At 35.2% G+C, this 20,786-nt stretch overlaps 1 protein-coding gene across 1 annotated transcript in view; it reads left to right on the top strand.

The window, feature by feature from the left end:
• The window catches only part of NAV3 (neuron navigator 3), a 384,858-nt gene that overhangs the window by 223,218 nt on the left and 140,854 nt on the right, over positions 1 to 20,786 (top strand). Inside the window, exons 5-7 of the mRNA XM_025895950.2 lie at positions 4,338 to 4,410; positions 8,091 to 8,268; positions 20,226 to 20,294. Coding sequence (XP_025751735.1) covers positions 4,338 to 4,410; positions 8,091 to 8,268; positions 20,226 to 20,294 — 320 coding nt within the window. The remainder of the gene's footprint in view (positions 1 to 4,337; positions 4,411 to 8,090; positions 8,269 to 20,225; positions 20,295 to 20,786) is intronic.

Below are 20,786 nucleotides of genomic sequence, written 5' to 3'. Positions count from 1 at the left end.
ACAAATCTTAATTCCTAAATTATCGTCCTCTCAACTGAGTTCATCTTTACCGACAATGCTGTAGCTACATTTCAGAGTTGGACACATTATTCTTGACTTTAGATAAGGAAGGGATTGCTCTGAAAAGCAATCTCATGTAGTGTTGATTGACTTTCAGCTACTTAATTGAATAGCTAAATGGCAAATATCTCTATGGCAGTGAAGGTTTATTATATCATTAATTCCTTATCCTATTTATAGTTTTTAAGGTTTTTAATGTGGCAGGTCTACTATTCAATGTACTGCCCTTCTACTCTTTTGAACCTTTATATAAAATAATTGCCTTGGAACAAAAAAAAAATTGGGGGTTGACAGTGATGGAGAATGGTTCAAAATCAGTCTGATCTTGGCAACATCTACCTGTACAAGCAAATTTGAGTGACTCTTCTCTATCTTGTTATGTAAGATTCGGTGTCAATCTGCATATCCTGAATTCTGTACTGTAATGAGCCGTATCTTCTGCTATAAAACTTTGTAATTCTGATGATACTATTCACTATAATGTTAAATATAATCTCAGTTATAAAATAGTTCTTTTTGCAAGCAAAATCCACTTCAAAATTTTGTTTATATGTAAGATACACAAGTGTGGTGATATGTAAGATACAAAATTTTTCTGTTGTGTCACACTACAAAATCTTCGTCCATTGATATATAAGCAGATAGAATTGTACATATACAATGCCAGCTCTAGGAGGAGTTTACCCTAGTGTATAACAACCTCATCACTAACTACTTAAATAAACATGGACTTCAGGAATTCATACTACTCTTGATTGAAACAGTACTGAGGAGTAGAAGTTGCTTGAAATCTCTTAGAACTTTTGTAATTGCAAAATCACTCTCATCTGTGAGTAAGTTTGAAGAAAAAGTGTTTGGGGACGCTTGGGTTTGAGTTCAAAGAATGACTGTGGTTTGCCAAGGCAAGAAGTAGGTAATTAAAGCAAAATTTAGAGACACACTAAAACTTTCAATTGGGACAACTTTAAGGCTAACATGTTCTAGACTGCAGAGGAAAGAAAGTGAAAACAACCCAAGGATGTATTCATGCATGTCTCATTGAGACCCCTAACAGTTTCTGAGGGTTGTATTGTAGCTGCTGTTATTATCAGAAAACTGCGAGAGTTGTTTTCTGACATTTTCAGTGTATTGTGTGGTTGTGAGCTGCCACACCAAACTTGCTCAATTCACAAGTCAAAACAAGACTTTATTATAAGGCTAACAGTGCAACTCCAGTCTATTGTCTGAAAGCTGACCACTACTATTACTTCATACACCACCAGCACCAGAAGGGTGACTTTGGACCTGCAGCTTCTGTAATAGTTCTCTTGGTGAACTGTGAAGTAAAACAGAATTTGCTTTGTAGTTCTGCAGCATATTGAGTCACTGGTGTTGGTGGTAATTATTAGCTTTGTCTGAGTTTAAGAAATTACTTCAAAGACACATGCTGTAGAAGTAGACACGTAAAGTAACCAGGCGCCATCTCTGTAGGATATTTTTCACCTTAAATGTGTGTGAAGATTTATGTATTAGTCTTACTATTTACTAAATATTCAGTATTGAAGATAGATATTGAGATGTTTTCACAGCACATTAGGGCTTAAATGTTCTCCAATAAACTAGGGGGTTTTTATAGCTCCTGAACTACTACAGAGGGGACATGCTCATTATGAAAAATGTTTTGGTTAACCTAGAATATGTGCTAGGAAATATTTTTTCAGTTATTTGGAGACAGATGCTACTCATGTTGGTCTGATTTTTATTTCTTTTTCTCCTTTTATTTTTTTCTCCATTTGGCTTCCAGGACTACGTTATAGAGCAGAATTTCCCACCTTTGGAAGTAGTCGATACTGCATTATGGTTGATTCGAAAGTTCAAGGAAACACTGAGTTATACAGCTAATATACAAAAAAATCTTCATTTCTTTTAAATTTTTCAGGACAGGAAAATTTCCATTCAGTTTTTTTTATTATGCAGTTGACATTGTTTACAGTTTGAGTAGAAATATTATCATCATATGCATTATTTTCAGGACTGATGCAGGGGTGTAGTTGGAGGTCAGGGCTGAGCCAGCTCAGCTCCCTTGTTGCTGCCACCAGCTCCCTTGTTGCTGCCACCAAGAGTGACACCATCTGCCTGTCCCTCCTTCCCACCTCCCCTTTACTCTCCCAAACCATGCCTTACTCATGCTGGGACACACCTTCCCCGCTGCTGACTCCTGTGCTTATCTGATTGCATAGCAAACTGGAGTGACTAAAATACATTTGCCTTTTTGTTGGCCAAGTTTTCTGCATGGAGCTCCTGGTGTGTTCAGAGAAGCGCTGAAACCCAGCAAAGGCAGCAGCAGCAGGGCCCCACACCTGGGAGGAAGAAGAGGTGAGGAAGAAGCAGATCTTCCTGTTTTAGCTTGCAGTCAAGTTGCAACTGATTTAGCTGTGTCACATCTCTATATCTTAACAAAATGACCTAGTTAATGTGGGTTTTTTCATGCTGTAAAACTACAGAAACATTTAAGACAGTGACAGAGTTAATGCCTGGGTTTCTGCAATTGCTGTGCTGGGCCAGACCTGGAGTAATCCCATTGATTTTAGGATGGTTATTCCACATTCACAGCTGTGAAAATTGACAACACCTGCCAAACTGGTTTATAAAAACTTTATCGTAAACCTCAATTTTTTTAGCAACTTTCATCAGTTTAGCTGCAGATTTTGGACTTTTTTTTTCCCTATAATTGATTAAGGAAAGAGATTATTTATCATTCCTTGTAAATATTAACATGTCCTTGAATTCAACATTTGAAAAGACTTTTTAAAAGATGTGTTTACTAATGTTTTGACATTTATTGTCCTTAAAAAGCATATCTAAAAGTTTTGCAGGTATTTATAAATCTATATATACTATTTGTGGATCAAGACAGTCTGTGAACTCATAATATATATTTCTAGGGTCAGTAGTAAAAACAATATTTATATCCTTTCAGCTACTACCATCTTCTGCAAATAATGTCAGAGCTGCAATCATAGAAAGATGACAGTAGTCCTGGGTGAGAAAAGATACTGCCAAGGATTAAGTAATTTTCATTCAAGAAATGAATTTACCCCTTTGTTTTGATGGTTGAAAATTGTCTGTATGAGGCATTGTAAAATATACAAACATTCAAATAAAATTACCTGTGTGGATTGAGCTACTGCAGGCTTATATTTTTAGTGTTGAATATTCCTTTCTTTATTTTTAATGTTCTCCGATGCAAATATATGTTTAAAATATATTCTTAAAATTTTATTTTTGTGATCCTAATTGCCTTGAAAAAATCCATCAACCTTAAAAATGTATGTTATAATCAAATCTGTTGAAACCACTTGACATAGAAGCTTTCTATGCATACTTTTTCTGTTTTCATATCAACATATTTATAGACAAAAGTTGTTAAAAGATTTTACGTTTATAGCTGAGTATTTGCTTTATAGATCAAATAAAGCAAATACTTCATTTGGAGGAAGTATTGGGGAAGGACTGTGGTAATCAGCTGAGAATGCTGACTTGAGAATCTTTTGGAACATTCTGTCTTCCTCATCTGTTAGAAATAGACATATGAAAGCAGTCAAATTAATTCTCTGATTACTCATTTTAGAGGAAGAAGTTTCATCCTTTTATTGATCTACATTTTCATATCTAAAATTCTCTGTGGTAACTGTAGATTTCTTCTAAATCACCAACAGAAGTCAGCACCATATTCTTTACTAAGCAAGAACTCTTCCGAGGAGCATAAACATTAAATAAATTAAAATTATTTAGCATAAGATTTGAAGGAAAAAATTTGGAGAATCAACCACTAATGTGACATCATTTTCACAGAATCCTACATCATCCCAAGAAAGTACCTTTGCTAACACATTTGTTAGAGTTTTTTTGCTTATCTTTTTTAGTAAACTAATTTTCTCCCATCTCCAGACATATACTCAGTGTCTAATTCTCTATGCATGCTTTCATCACTGCTTGTTTTTAGCGTATAAAATCCAGTTTTATGTTAACTAGGTGGGTTGCTGAGTTGCCAGCATGCCATTCTGGATCGGGCATTTGTGAATTGTTTTTAAGCACCAAAGCGGACAATGAAAGCTTTATATCAGTTCCCCAATTAGCAGTAATCATTCTTGCTAAACTTTGGTAAAGAGCTGCAGTATGCAATGAATGTAAAGTATTCATTCCTTGGCAGTTTCTTTTTTTTTTTTTCCTCTCCCTACATTTCTACATTTTGTAAAATAGTCTTATGCTGCTTGTTATTTCTATTCATATTACAGATTGAGAATGTTGATGTCTGCCTTAGCTTTCTGGCAGCCAGAGGCGTAAATGTCCAAGGTCTTTCTGCAGAAGGTAAGAGAAACAAATAATCAGAACAAATAATAGTATTTTCTTCTGAAAACTAAATTTCTTAACACAAATTATTTGCACCTAAGTACCTGTCTCCAGCTGTCTTGAACAGCATGCAAATTTAGATTAGTGATAGCGAGTTTCATTTTAATTTTCCCTTGAAATTGAACCAAGAAATTCAATGTTTATGAAGCTTGAGACGATGTTTTAAAATGATACTTTTTCAATAGTATTAATCTTTTCATGTCTCCATAATATTAGATAGCCACAGAGTTTCCCAAGCATACATTTTAACTTGTTCATATATGTGATTCAAAACAGCAAACAAGGATATGATAATCTTGCTCAGTTAAGTAAAATCAGGGAAGTCTATTTGTTTTAGCAAATATATTATTACTAGTAATGCTGTCAGGATGTGTCTGAAAATTATAGTATTCCTTTGATGTGATCTATTAAGAGTGAATGATCTTGCTGCTTCTGTTATTCTGCTGTATTAGTCACCTCTAGTGCTTGCCTAATATGGTTACAAATAAATTCATAAATATAATAAGTCAAAACCATTATAAATATCAGTTGTGTTAATTATTATGTAGTATTTGCCTTGCTAATGTAAGGCGCAGGTGAATATTTTTCTTGTAAATTAATAACATGTAAGTAAGTCTTTGTCCTGTAACAAATTAAGCAGTTCTGCAAAGTGCTATGCACCTTCAAAGTCCCTATGACCTCTGTAGCAGCTGAAGGTAACATACTAATGAGATGCAACCCTGTATTTTTATTTTGCTTGTAGCCCAAATAAAAGCTGAAAGGAAAAACAAAAATTTCCCAGAGCTGTTAATTTCATTGTAATTCTAGAAGACTCATGGTGAAGAAATCTGGAATGCTAACCACTGTTTGATTTTTTAAATTAAATCAGAATTATCTTTCACCATCTCCACCTTTCTAGGACTTTAGAAGTATAACACAGCTGTGATATGTACTATCTATTCACTTTGACTGTCAACTTATGGAAAGCTCCTTAAGTGATTCAAGAGAACCTTTGTACATACTGTATATATCTTGATAAAAGAGCTTACTGAAATTTTGCATATTGTCATTCACCTCAAAGCTGTTTAGAAACTGAATTTTCTAGTGCAGCCTATATTTACTTGCATATGAAATACCAATCAAATGTGTGAATAGCATGAATATATTTAACAAGAATACTCTTCATTGGTTAATACCATGACATGGTGCATGACACTTAGTTTTTGTACTTCGGTAGATCAAAATCGGTGTGCATTCTGTAATACATCCTTTAATCATACCTTTGTTTTACTTTGGAAAATAATTTTAATAGGATGTAAGCTTCAACTGTGTAGCTTTAAGGTCATATACTACTGAAAGCAATACTACTACATGGGGTTAAATGCAAGGACTATGATTTAAAATGCTCATTATTATTCAAAACCAAATTTTATTACTGAGTTCTGAAGTAAGTTTAAAGGAATTTTGCTGTTATGAAGTTGGTAATGAATCTGGTGTAAATCCACTAATATCTTTGTATTACTTTGTATTACTTTGTATTACTTCAAAGTACTTCAAAAGTGTGATTCCATTAAATATACCATTTTTAGTATGTATAATCATGATTATTATAATTTCTTTTGGGGAGAAGAAAATGAGTTTTGTGTAATAGTTTGGTAAACGCGTCATGTTACCACTGGACCAGAAAGAATCTTGAACAATAAACTATTAGCTTAGGAAGGTTTGAAGATTTCACAAACCTCATTTGGACACTTGAATGAAGAGATCTAGAATAAAAGTAATTTTCAAATCTTGACTGCAGAATTTCTGCTTGAGAACTCAATGATAAATAATAAGCTAGTTGCCACAAAGAAAAACACTCCCCTCCTCTTCCCTGCATGTGTTTAATACACATTAGCAGTTTCTGGATTTTTTGTTTGCAAGAAATCTTCTAACTTTAACTCATTTAAAAGTAGGAAAGAAAAAAAGTTCAAAACATAACTTTCTTCTTTAGAAATAGTACAATATGTAGTTTAACACAAGAAGTGCAAAATTTTAAGATAAAAATGATGAGTGGAATTTAACAAACAAAGAATTCTTTTTCTGAACATTAAGTGATGCAAAATGATAAGAACAAATAAACTTGTGTCATGTACTGAAAATCTTCTAGAAACAGAGCAGCTTAAAATGGATAGTTATGTGTTTTTTGGGGGGTAATTTCAGGGTAGTTTTAAATATAAGTTTTCTGTATTTCTTGATAATGATCTTTCCTGAAACAAACATGAATGCAAAAGTAACGGTTGCCTAAAAGGTCTGGTAGCTCTGAGAAAGTTCTGTGTATCTCTGATGATCTCACTGGGAAACAAAGATCCTGCAGCATCTTCACAGGGAAGATGAGAAAGCATGAATGCTCAGAGAAAAAAAATCCATTTTGAAAAGTGTATTTCAGTGCCCAGGATGGTGTTTGCTTTTGAAGAGCAGGTTGTGACCATCAGGGCTCCAGTGTTTGCTGGCCTGTTAGTGTATGTACTAACATTCCACCTAATCCTATTGAAAGAAAATTAGTATGGTTTACAGGACATGAATATAACAGAAATTGTTTATAAATTTGGCTTGAAAATTTACCTAAGAAAGCTGTGTAGGACTCACAGCTCAGTATTTAGACTTGCAGGGAATGCAGAAAGATTGTAGTGTTGCATGTTAGGTTACAAGTCTATGAGTCTAATGAAAACCTTTCACAAGAAGGTCAGTGCCAAAAAAAACTAATAATGAGGTTATGAACAGACCTACATGCTGCAGATAATTTCATTAAAGTCCCCTGAGGCTTCTTTTTTGACACAGAGATCACAGATGAGCAAAGAATAGCATTATCCTTTTAAAACCTTCATCTCAGGCTGGGGAAAGGCTAAGAAAGGAATGGAAGATATAGGAACTTTACTGTGGAACACCAGAATTTTGTTCAGGTAGCTGTGTTAGCCTCATGTGAAAGCTGTAGTTTTGAAATAGCATTATAACAGAGAAAACTATAAAATCATGTCATTTGAAAGTTCAAAGATGTTATCATGAGCATTACAGTCACCTTTTTTAAAAACAATTTTCCATTCATTTTCTTCCCTCGTGTTCCTTGAATATTTGTATGAATGGATATGCACTCACCTCTAAGACTGTTACATCATTCTTTTTGATTTTTCTAGAACCCACTGTTTATTGCCAATGTGCACAGAATTTGCCCAGAACTCAAGAAGACTAATTTAAAGCCATAGGGTTGAAGGGATGTGCACCTAGGGCCAGAAAGAATTCCGATTTTTCTGAATTAACTTCTGCTTACTTAGAATATTTGTACTTTATTGAGCAGTAGTATTAATTTCAAATTATGTATGTTATTTAAGGTTTGATGGAGTCTTGTTTATGGCCATATAAATGACTCAGCATGAGGGCATTATAGAGATATGGTTTTTTGCAACAATGACACATAAATAAAGAAAAATTATAATAAAAAGTAAAGTATTAGTGATACTTAAAATGTCCCTGATATTAGTGATAAATAAAGAGGTATAAGACATAAACATGTATAGCTATAGGTATGTACAGAGATATTTTACTGTAAGACTGTGGAAAAATGAAGTCTAAAACCAAAGTGTTTTCACTTCTTGTTCTCTTTCTTTTTTTTTTTTTAATAGAAATACGGAATGGAAATTTGAAAGCCATTTTAGGGCTGTTTTTCAGTTTGTCTCGGTACAAACAGCAGCAACATCATCAGCAACAGTACTACCAGTCTTTGGTGGAGCTACAACAGCAAGTCCCTTCAACTTCACCTGAAATCAGCCAGTCCAAAACACACCAAGATATGCAGTCAAGGTAGGTTAAAAAGTTAGTTTTCTCAGGGGTGAAAGCTTTTTGTTCAAAAAAGACAAAATTTCTTGGAAAAAAAAAACAACAGGTCACTTTAAGACTTAAAAGCTTGGCGTTTTCCTTTTTTTTTTTTTTTTTTAAGCTATTTTTGCAATGGGTGCAATGTATTCATTTGATACTATGCCTGCATTTCTTGGGGGTAAAGCTAGACTGAGAGCAGAGAACATTCCCAATTAAATTTAGTTCCAATTTTAATTAATTGTAGAGCTTTCTCTTACCTTACTATTGATTCTAGTGCCCACTGCACAATAAGAGACAGCTAGCACACCATGTGGTTAGTATACTGGTTATTTTCATGTTTTCTTCCCATACCTAGTTCCACATCTAAAGGAACAGTTTCAAATAATTATCAAAATACATGGGGAAAAGGCAAAATTATTACTTTCATTTGTTATAAACTCTTTTTATCCCTAAGCATTCTGGGTTTTTGAGCACCTAATTCTATTTGATTTTTTTGTTTTGTTTTTGAAAGGGAAAAGAAATAGCCTTAATCTGGTTGTTTCTTTTAAGTGGTCAGTTTTATATTTAGTTTTAGGAAACCAAAACACTCAGCAGAATCCTTAATTGCTGAATTACTTTTCTTTGAGACTGCAGCTGAAAACATATTTTGCAAACGTAGTTGCTTACAGGCCGGGACAAAAGAATCAGTTTGAAACACAAATATCTATTTAAATGGAAACAGTATTAACAATGTATACTTTATTGGGGAAGTTTAAAAAAAGCTATTCACGTCTGGTGCCATGAAAACTGTAGTTCTTAATGAAGACTTTGATCTTGTTGGGTTTAGTACTTGTTTGATTTTTCATATCCGTGTTTAAAATGTTTTTGCTGACTTACTGAACAGCTGTATGTCTAGAATGTGATAAGTCAATGATCTAGGATGGATTAAAAGTATCAGACTAAGATAGTGAGATTCTAGTTCTTTAGTCCATTCATACCTAAATTACACTTTCACATTTATGATAAACATATTTCTTTAAATGACAAAAACTTTTAACACCTCAGCCTGATAGAAATGTTTGTCTTCAAACTAGGAATGTTTTAAAAATATGTTTTGTAGGGAAGTGTTGTTGATAGCATTTTAATTATCTCCTTTGATACAAAAACTAAGATACATTTATATTTGCCTTGGGCATTACAAAGTGAAATGCTTTTATTTTCTCTGCTACTGAAAATTAATGTCTTTGAATGCTTTCTCTGTGAAGTTTAGTATTAGAGTGTAACCTAGGGAATTATGGTATTGCCCTAGAAGAGTCTGACTGCTCTCAACATTTTCCAAAATTGAACTTCTATTTTCTGAAGGATATCTAATACTGCATAAGAAGCAAAAATGTCTTGTTATTCAGAAATTAATCAGCTTTAATCAGTGGAATTAAGAGATTAGCCAGCTTCCTGTAAATATCTTTGTTTACTGGATTTTATTTATAATTTAGTAAAAGAATGGAAGCATTTTCTGCTTTTCCCATGGTGAATTTTTTAATAATAAAATAGTTACAATATTCCTTCATACATCACTACTATTACAAGGGTTTGTCAAAAAAAGCCTGGATAAAGCAGGTGTTTTACTATTTGGATGACATGGGTTGCATATGGTATGCAAAGAGTTTATGAATCTTTTATTAAGTTTTCTTTTCATGATAATTCTCCAAGATCTTGTGGTTTTCAGCACCTTCTTCTCCTATTTTTCTGTTTAAACATGCTCCCTTAAGAGGAGAGGCAGTCAATCCATGTTCAGAACCCCAGCATTTTTGCTTTTGTAGAGTGACATCTAAGGCTGGTTAACAAAATTTCTACTTCCATCAGTGTGCTTTAGACCTTCCACTTTCATCTAGGAGTTTAAAATAATTTAATTCTTTGATTAAATTTCTATTTATAACTATGTTTCAGTTGTAAAATATTTCTATGTAAAAAATTATTAGACCAAGATTTCTTATTTCCAATCTGAAAACTGAAAGCAAAAATGTTTCTGTTTGCTTTCATATATACAAAAGTTTAATGCTTGTCACTACAAACTTCTGTATTGCCTGAGAGAGTATAATTTCTCAGTAAAGTCTTTATGGATAACAAAAGGTCTCTACTACTAAAAGTTTTCTCCAGTATGAAAGTTTTCTATCTTCTGCTACAATTACATCTAGTATTCTGAGCTGCTAGCTAAACAAAGAGCCCCAGAACTTAGAAGCAAACAGAAATATAATTTTTTTAAATATTTTTTTCATTTTTAAGTAATGTAAGGAAATAAGCATAAAATAATATATCCCTTTCTAAAAAAAATAACTACATGTGAAAACAAATCTTCCACAAATAGATGGGCATATATAATTGTACATCGATATGAACTCTCTTTGGTGGACTTAGCAACCTTTTCATTCATAGCAGTAATTAATTTAATTAATTCTTTTTTCCCAAAAAAACCAAATAGCTTGAAAAATAATTAAAAAAAAATCTCCCAAACACCTCTTTAGTTTTAAGTTGCTAATGAGTGAATAAAAGCTTCTGCTTAGAAAGAAGCCAAAATATGAAATTAAAATAGAAAAGATTACTTTGAAGAGATTCGTCTTGCCTCTTACCTGCCTTTTGCTACTTGAAATGTGGACAGGCAGCTTACATGACTCCCCAAACTGATTTCTATGATTGCTTTTGTGTCAACTGTGTCTCAGCATTACTTACAGAAGGAACCAACATGACTGAGTTGGCAGGAGCTCATGATTTAGAAGGTCCTAAGGAACTGATATGACTACTCCATGGGACTCCTGGGACCTTCAGATATTTTTGACAAAAAGTAGTTTCATACAGATACTGAAACCTTCCTATTTTATTGAATGGAGAATTTTGAAAAGTGATAAAATCCGAAGTGTATAATAATGTACATTATTCACACTTTCCATATGAAATTATTAACTCAATAGATGATCTAGCTGTTATGAATAATAGAGTAATTTTACTTTTTTAAAAAAGTAGTGGTGATAAAACTAGATATTTTATCATTTCATAGTAGATGTTAATCTTTAAGGCAATTTATTATTACACATTTATGTGCAGGTATGCTTTTTTTATTAGTCTGTTGGAGTTCTGAATATGTTTTTCAAAATTCTGAATACTTTTCATTTTCTAACATATCTGGCATAACTGTGGAAAGGTTTGGCATGTAGAAGCCTTAAGGCAGAAAATTACTTACAGTGTATATTTTGGAAAAAATATTTGGCAAATGCACATAACAGAGAGTATTTTCCATTAACTTGGGCTGTGGCCTTTTATTACCTACAAATAGCCTCAGGTTTTTGAAAGAAACAAGAAAAATTATCCTATTATTATGGCAGAAGTCAGATAATGAATATAGCTGTTAACATCTGAGTGGCACATTCATCTTTATTCAGTAGTGGCAAAATGCTTCAAACCTGATTTGAGTAAATTTTCGAGGGTATTGGAAAAATATATTCTTATATATATAGGTATTTTATTCTACTAGAAGACTCACATATTTCTACTGTGTTATACACCTGAGGAATAAAGCTGTCTTTTTGAGTCACTGTGTACATTTAAGTGCATTTGATATCCATGTGTTTGTATGTGTGCAAACATGTAACCAAAAGCAAAACATATACACTGAAATTGGTGGATGCTTTTTGTAGACTTCGTACATTTTTTGAATGTTCAATAATCAATCACATTTTATGTTGTAATGTAAGCCTTGGAAACTATGTCTTGGAAACTATTTTAGATTAGAATATTCTATAAGAAAAGTTATCTTCTTTGTTGCTTCCAGAAACGTATGGTAAGCATATTGCTTAATTTCAACTCGATTTTCTGCAAGGTAAAAAGACATTTTATTTTCTTTATTAAACAAGTATGTTTAATAAATGCTGTCCACTTTTTCTGAGAGAAATACAGATTATACATGGAAGAGAGAAATACCTCTGAGAAGTCACACAGAAGGTGGTCAGAATACAGAGGTTGGTAGTATTCAGGCCCTGATGAAAACCAAGGAAGTTTTGTCTTCGTATGTACAGGGCTAGTGTCTCACCCTCCTAATTTAAAAGATTGCTCCTGGTGATAATGGTGAAGATGATTGTGCTGTTGTCCTCATTTCCAGGTTATGATGTCCTTAGTAATGATCAATGTTTGTGACCATTACTGGGTCTGAGCCTGTTTCACATGCCACTGAAGACAACCTACTTTGGTATCAACCTCATTCAGACAGTGTTTGAGCCCTTTATCAACAAGAACTGAAACAAGCATGAAATTATATTAGGACTCTACAGGTTTCATAGACAGGTTGTTTTAGTATGGTAAATAGAGGCCCCAGGGGAAGGTTATAATCAGAATATCACAAGACTGACAGGATTAGGTTTGTGCAAAAATGGAGAATTCAGGAGACTAGTTCAGGAGGCTAGTTGTCCTTGGATGACTAGGAGACAACACAGGTCAGGAATGTAATTAAACCAATTTCTAGAGGAGCCTCTCTCCCCTTAGTGCAAAGTTTGCATAGGAGGATAACGAATCTTTTATGTCGGGCTCCTAACAAAGTTATCCAAAACTGGTCAGTGTGGCAATACTCTAATGTTCCTATTCCCATGTAGTCTGTCTGTGACCAGTATCAGAATTGTGAAAATTGTGTGCACAGAAGGAGAGCAAGATTCTGCATGTGAAAGAGTATCATTGGCCTACCTAATCCTAGGGCCAATAGCAACATTTCAAATGAAATGTAAAAAGAATGTAGCAAGTTGATTCATGCTAAGTGAAATTTCGTGCAAAGAGTATTCTTTATTTATGGAGGGTTATAGTTTTGTACCACTAAGTATAAAAACTCAGAAATTATTGGACTATTAGTGGAAAAATCTGCAGTAAATTAATGGTAACCAAAGAGAGAGAATGGTTTTCAATGTGATTTCTGATTTCTTTTTTTTCCCTATATTCTTATATGACTAATTGTGGGAATTGAATACTTCAAAATCTGAAGTTGGCACTTCACTCTTTCCTTCTCACTTTATTGCATCTCTGAGATTTATTTAAAAAAATGCAATGCTGGTGGCCTTATTTATGTCTGTCAGTACAGATAGATGACAACAATGCTTACATTATATTTTTATGCTTTGCTTTGCTAGTGGATTCCATTATCACAGCAATGCATCTAAACTTTCTGCAGTGATGATCTTTCAACCACCCAGATACGAAGAGAAAACACATGTGGATGAAAGAAGTTCTGTCTCACTTATGGATTAGGCAGTGACTGGTTTCAGTAAGCTGTCAGAAAAATTCACTGAGACGGACAAACTATTTTATCACGTACAGGAATGATTGAGCACAGCTTGAGGTCCAGATGGATTTTGTTAAATTTGTTATATTGAAAGAGCACCCTGGTTTTCCTAGGAACATAAACAAAGTTGGTAGCTGATTTCTACCGGCAGTTGCACATATGACTGCTGCAAGGAACTAGGTTTCATGTTGCCTGCTGCTCAGAAGTTCTAGAAAAAAAAAGTAAGCATATTGGACACACAGACTGTGCTATGTGAAATACAGTAATGCAAATGTAATGGTTATGATTATGAATTGAAATAGATCCGTGTCAGAACACTGCCAATCCGTATAGCAATCTTGGTTACATCACTCTCAGTTTAGAAAAAGGCCTTCGTTTCAGTATTCTTGAGGTTTAAAATATTATTGCAGCTGTCTGCACCAAGTGCATTGCACTAACATAGACTAAAAACCAAAAGGTGTACATATTTGTGTGTCTTTCTTGGGCTTAATGGATAGGAAGGTGATGTAACAAGTCTCTTCACTGTCCTTAGCTCTTGCCATTGCTAGTCACTTGTTTTTGGTGAAGGGAAACAGATAAGTAGTTCCTGCTCTTCCCACTACAGAATCATTATCTAATGACTGAAAAGGAAAAAAATTAGAAAAACATATATTTCTTCTTTCTGTTCTCTGTTTTCTAGTAAGGGTCTAAGCAAAGAAAGAGCTATTAGTCTAATCTGATGTATTTTTTTGTGTCAATGCAGAATGAATTGCTTAATGTGATTGTACCAGCATCTGCAGCAAGCTGACCTTCAAATGGTCTTTAGGGCTTTAGTTTTACTTTAACTGAGATATATTTTTACCTTGAAAATCAGCTTTGGCCCTGTTTCATTCTACTCCTCAAAGATGCCATCATTACAGTCCTCAAGGTTCCCAATGGTAGGAACCTCAGAAAGGAAGTTCTTTTATCATATCTGTCCTGAAATCCAAGTAACTAAAGAATATAGTGTCTCTGAGTACATGATTTTGCTTGTACCTTCAAGCATGAATCTGTGGAAGACATACTTCTTGTGTAAGATGCCAGAAGTTCAAAGAGTGCAAAGGAGAAATGTCCAACTAATTTAGAACGGATGACAGGGTATGAACTAGAACTGCCTGAACCACAGATATTTCCTCTTCTAAATGAAAAAATAAATGTGTATTTATGTGTTAGATATATACAGATAGTTTACATCTATAAAATATAGGTATATCTATAAAATACACATTCATATATAATGTTTATATATAAATAAATAGCATTTATAAATAAATAAATATGTATAGATATATGTAGATATAAATATATATGTGCATAGATATAGCCATATATTAATTCACCAAGACAGGGCTAAAAGGGAAAAGAAATGTCTGGAAAATATTGTTTGTGTGAAAAATCAAGTTCTTGGTTTTTTTCCCTAGAGTTCTTTGCCTGTCCATTTGAGGAATCAGAGGTCTTTTACCTGTCCAAACTGTTTTGTATGGTGAGGAGCCTGGAAACTTTTGTTTTCTGTGGCGTCTCTCCAGGCACACTTGGGATTTGGAGTTAGGTATTCCTTAGAATATTATCTGTTGTTCTTTTTGCCAGGCAGGATGATGAGCAGCCAAGGAGCTTATTTGAAAAAAAAAATAAAAAATTGAAAAGAACAAGTTTTTTTAATTGAGACCTTCCAGGGAAATTTTTACATTGACAATGCATTCTTTTTAAACTAGTCTTTATCAGAGAATTTTTCTAATACAAAAGTCTTGAACAGTTCTGGAGTGCAGTCACACTAGTGATATAAATGCACTTTATAAGATCAAGAGCATATTAAAATTCAAGTATGGCAGTAATGAAGAAAGATTTTGATGATATACTACAAACCCCTATGTCTTTTTCTAATTTTAACGCTTGACATAGCTGACATTTTAGAACCACCAAGTGACTCTTAACATTATAGAAAAATGACAGTGTGATGTAACATGATCCTTTTGATCCTTTGGAAGACTTAATAAAAAGTAGATGATATTCAGGGTGAAAATGCATGGGTTACCTTTTGAAGAAGGAGGTTAAAATATTTTCAGCTTGATTTGTGCTCCATTCAGGTTTATAGAAGCTCTGTCCTTCAGCTTTTTGTGCTTTACACTCACTTTCAAGGACCTACTTCTTTTCTGATATATTGTATAGCAACAAGATAGCCTTTCTGGCAGTTTAGTCCAGTGTCAAACAGTCACTTACCTTCCCTTTTCACAGAATTGTAAAATCATTTAGGTTGGAAAAGACATCTGAGATCATCAAGTCCAGCCACTAACCCAGCACTGCCAAGTCCACCACTAAACCATATCCCCAGGTGCCACATCTATAAGTCTTTTCAACACCTCCAGTGACTCAACCACTTACCTGGGCAGCCTATTCTGGGCAGCTTGACAACCCTTTCCATGAAGGATTTTTTCCTAGTATCCAATCTAAACCTCCACTGGGGCAACCTGAACCCATTTCCTCTTGTCCAATCACTTGTTACCTGGGTGAAGAGACCAACTCCCACCTGGCTACAACCTCCTTTCAGGTAGTTGTAGAGAGCAATAAGATCCCCCTGAACCTTCAGGCTAAACAACCCCAGCTCCCTCAGCCACTCCTCATCAGACTTGTGCTCCGGACCCTTCGTCAGCTTTACTGCAGTTCTCTGGACACACCCCAGCACCATAATATCTTTCTAGTGGTGAAGGGCCCAAAACTGAGAACAGACCTCAAGCTGCAGCCTCACCAGAGCCAAGTACAGAGAGGCACTGCTCTGGTCCTTCTGGCCACACTCTTTCTAATACAGGCCAGAATGCCATTGGTCTTGGCCATCTGGGCACACTGCTCACTGCTGACTCATGTTCCGATGCTGTTGACCAGCACCACTAGGTCTTTTCCTCCAGGCCTCTTTCCAGTCACTTTTTTCCAACTCTGTAGTGTTGTATAGGGGTTTTGTGACCCAAGTGCAGGATATGGCACTCTGTCATCCTTTTTCTTATTTGCCAGTTTCTGTTGAATATTTCACTGTACTTTCAGTGGGAGGGCATTTAAGATCCTTTAGTATTGTAGCTGATATTGATTTCCTAGTTTCACCTACACCTTTTAGGACCATTTTTTTAACCCTGCCTGCAAATGAATGACCTCCATCAGTTCCCCATCATGATGCAACATGGTGCATAGCTTGCCAGAGCAACTGACTGTGCCACACAGACTTGTGGCATAACGCAGAGTCCTTATTTCTGCAACCAGTCAGCACAGTACAGGTGTGGTGTTCTCCATCAGCACCTCAGAGTAAAAAACATCACTGTCCCTTCTTCTCAATACTGCCTCAACTACCTCTGTGCTGAACTGCCTTTCTGGGTGGTCTCAGGATGTTTATTCCATTTTTTCGCAGCATTTAACCGAGGGACCAGCAACAGGAAGTACCCATTGTCACCATATCGTATCATCTGCGTTGACTAGTATTTCCATGGTTTGTAAGACAAAATATTGATGACTTCCACCTGGAAGCTAGTTTGTAGAGTCCTGATGATTTCAAAGGATTTGGTATCAGATGTGTATATGCCATCTTACCTGTTTTGAAGAGAATTTGCTCTTCTTCCCTATGCGTTAGCAGGAAGAGGAGAGCTAAGAACGATACCTGGCCCTGGCACAGGTCCAGTATTGTGATTGCCCCCAGCACTGCAATGCTAGGCAGTAGCTCTGGGACCAGCAGGGTTTCCTGCAGGCTCTGCAGTCAGGTTTGGTCTCCTCTGTAGTTTGTGTGTCCCCTTCCTGCAAATGTGCTGTGGCTGTGCTTTGCAGGTGACTGCTTTAACTCCTCTAAGGAGTGTGACAGTGCCACAGAAGACTGCTGGTAGGAGTATTATGGCAGTGGAAAGAGTCTTGGTAGCCAACAGCTGAGAACCAGAGGCTTTCAAAATTCCCCTTTCCAGCCCTCTGACAAATAAATCCTTCCTTGTCCTCAATGTTGTAGATTTAAACTAGTACTGTCTGGTCTGTTAAGATCCATTTGCTGCTTTATTGCAGACACATTTTTATTATACGATTGTGTGGACTTGTAAGCAAAACAGGTTTATTTTCCTGACTGACAGATGTTATCCATAAATAGTTATGTGGTGGTACAGAGGACAGCGGGCAAATATTTGTTTATACTAATGTGGCTAGGCTAAAGTCTAGTCTGCAACTGTGTTGCAGTTCACATCTGTAAAAGTGGGGTCAGCAGCTGGGAAACAGGTGTCTGTGCAAAGCTTCAGTGGGCCCAAAACATCCAGTCCTTTCCTTTGAAAAGGAAAACCCAAAGTCATTAGGAACTTGATGCACCTGGTTTATGAGCTGTTAAATTTCTCTTTTTCCCTTTCTTTTGTCACATTACTTTGGAAAATAAATTTACTCAGCCACAGTGGAAATCATGCTTAACAAGTCATGTTTTACTGACATTGAGACTTTCATCAATGCCTTTCAAGCCTGTCCAGGAAGTTTGAAAGCAGTCTATAGGCTGATGTTTTATGAATTTGCTAGTGAATGGAGTTCCAAGCAACAGACACAGAGGGAAAGCATTCTAGTAAGCATGTATAGATAGGTATTTCATGTATTTTTTGCTATTAAAAAGTCTGTGGACTAGCTTATCAACACTGAGATTAAATTATTTGATCTTTCCAGTTACTTTTGAATGTGTTGTTTGAGGTAGAAAAGCTACAATACACTATGGCACTGCATCCAATTCACTCTGTTTTTCCATCTCACCGTCTGTGTTGATTGTACTGTGTATCATTTTACCTTTTACAACAGAATGCACTAAGATTTTATTTGACACACCATTTTTCTCACAAACTTCTTATTTTAATCAACGCAGATAGCCAGCTATCCATTTCTAGATTCCTTCTTTTCAGATATGTTGAAAAAAACGAGTGGAAGATCTCATCAAAAGATGAGCTATTATGCCAGACACAAATGTAGCCATTTCAGCAAAACAACCTATGTCACATTTGCATCATAAGTCCAGATATTACTAAGAAAGATAGCTGTAAGTGAAATATCATTCAATATACTAAAAACTAGATAGATAAAAATGCATAAACTGTAATCATTCTGATATTATTGTCATATTATTATAATAAATTTTAATTTCCACAGAAGTTATGATCCTACAAAAAAGCAATTTGTCAGAAGCACTGTGAAGATATATGTCAGAGAATTGAATGCTGCTTTTATATATTGAATGATTCCTTTTTGCCCCCTCAAGACTGAAATACTCTCCTTTTTTTTCATATTCATCATGTGCACATGTGCCATTTGTAATCAACAGGAACATTGAACCCTCTATTGGGATTTAATTTCTAAAGTAACAATAATCACAGAGCCCATTCAAGTCTCACATTGTCCCTTGGATTGTGCCTTCCCCTAGCCCCTCTTCAGGACTTCTGTGATAATTAATACAAGAAGACCTCTCTCACTTGACGACTTCTCCCATCTACTCTATACTCAGGCTGTCTGCTTCAGTGGACTAGCAGAAATTGCTTAACACTGTTCTGGTAGACTCCAGACCACCAGGTGCCTCTTAAAAGTGCTACCAGTCTATAACGCTGGGACTAGAGCACTGTGGTTTATGCTGCTACTCAGAAGAATTTGTGGAAGATGCAGAATTCTGAGAGACAAACCTGTGACTATCAGAGTTACTGCTGACTCATCACTTCCTTAATAATTCAAGGAATTTTATGTTGTGATTGCACCTGGATTAGGCACCTGTTGACATCCTTAGTCTGTGTGGATCCCAAAGGATGCACATGTTTATAGAAACTGAATATACCTGACAGAAGGCTGTACCTTGGCCATACATTTGACACATCCCCTATGCAAATGTTTAAAAGATTAGAGGAATAAATTTTCTGTCTAGTAATGTTGTGTGTCAAAAGGAACATACAGGTTTTAGCCCTCTCTAGCACAGAATGTCTTCTGTTGCAGAAATGCTACTTGGATGCCTTAATAGACACAGGTGCATTTTCCTATGGTATTTCATAGTGAGTCTAAGCACATGTCAGGGCTTTCCTAATGCAGCCTCTGATTCATTGCCTGGATAATTCATCACATACCTGTGCTGTGACCTGTGCTGCTGTAACAATAATGAAAATTATGATGGGATCCTTCTTCCATATAGTTCTACTGTCAGAAGGGTAACCTTGCTTTAGCGGGAATTTTTTTGGTATAGCAAATCTGTTCCTAACTGCCACACTGTGAACCTGGTCAGGTTGCTGGAGAGACTAGTAGGTGTGTATTTGTGCTTATTGCTTTTCATGGATTAAAAAAAAAAAAGGTACAAAGGTGCATTCTGTGTGAATTTAGCTAGACTTCAGTAATTCAGATACTATGGAAATTTGACCACTTTGTCTATTCATAAGATAATTTCTAGCAAATGAGACACATAATAACAATATCCATTATTTCATAATCTGTTCATTGCATCTGTCATAAAAATCTGCATGTTTACATTGTTTCATATTGTTGCCAGTTAATTTATGTTTTCTATCTGTGTTCAATTTGCATTCATTAACTCATAGTTTGCTGGTAAGTGTGTTCTTTCTATACATATTCAAAGAAATTCTTTAATTCAATTTCTCTGTTTCTTCTCATACAGTCTCACAGCCAGATATGCAACTCAGTCTAATCACAGTGGAATTGCAACCAGTCAAAAAAAGGCTTCTAGGTCAGTTAAATATCTCTAATTTATTGCTTGTAAGTGATACCCAAGCAAGTATATGCCCTCTGATATTTTGTCCTTTGGATTTTAGCAGACACTATATAATGTCTAATTTTTGTTATGTGTGCAAGCTTTGCAATGATGAGCTTTGCCACAGAAAAGGCTTGTATTAATTGGCTTTTGGCCATTTGGCTGATTTGTACTGTATATTAGCAATATTTCTGGTTGTTATGTATCCTGCATCTTTGTATCTTGCATGTAAAATATTGGATGTGAAGGATTAGTTGGTGATTTTAGTGCTCTGTACTCTCTGGCTCAAATCCTGACTTTAGTCATGAGTGAAAAGAAGTTTGGGAGTCCATCCCAGTTCCCACTAGATATTTTGCACGTATAGCAAACCCACCTGAGGGGTCAAGTTCGTGGAGCCAAGTTTACTCAGAAGCAAAATAGAGCAGAAAAAAAAGAATTACTTCCAAGACTTCTGCTCCATCAAGAGTA

Source organism: Manacus vitellinus, unplaced genomic scaffold (genome assembly GCF_001715985.3).
Source record: "Manacus vitellinus isolate BGI_N305 unplaced genomic scaffold, ASM171598v3 scaffold_5_pilon, whole genome shotgun sequence".
NCBI lineage: Eukaryota > Metazoa > Chordata > Aves > Passeriformes > Pipridae > Manacus > Manacus vitellinus.
The sequence above is the reverse complement of the archived record's forward strand: the minus strand, read 5'-3'. Positions and strand labels throughout refer to the sequence as shown.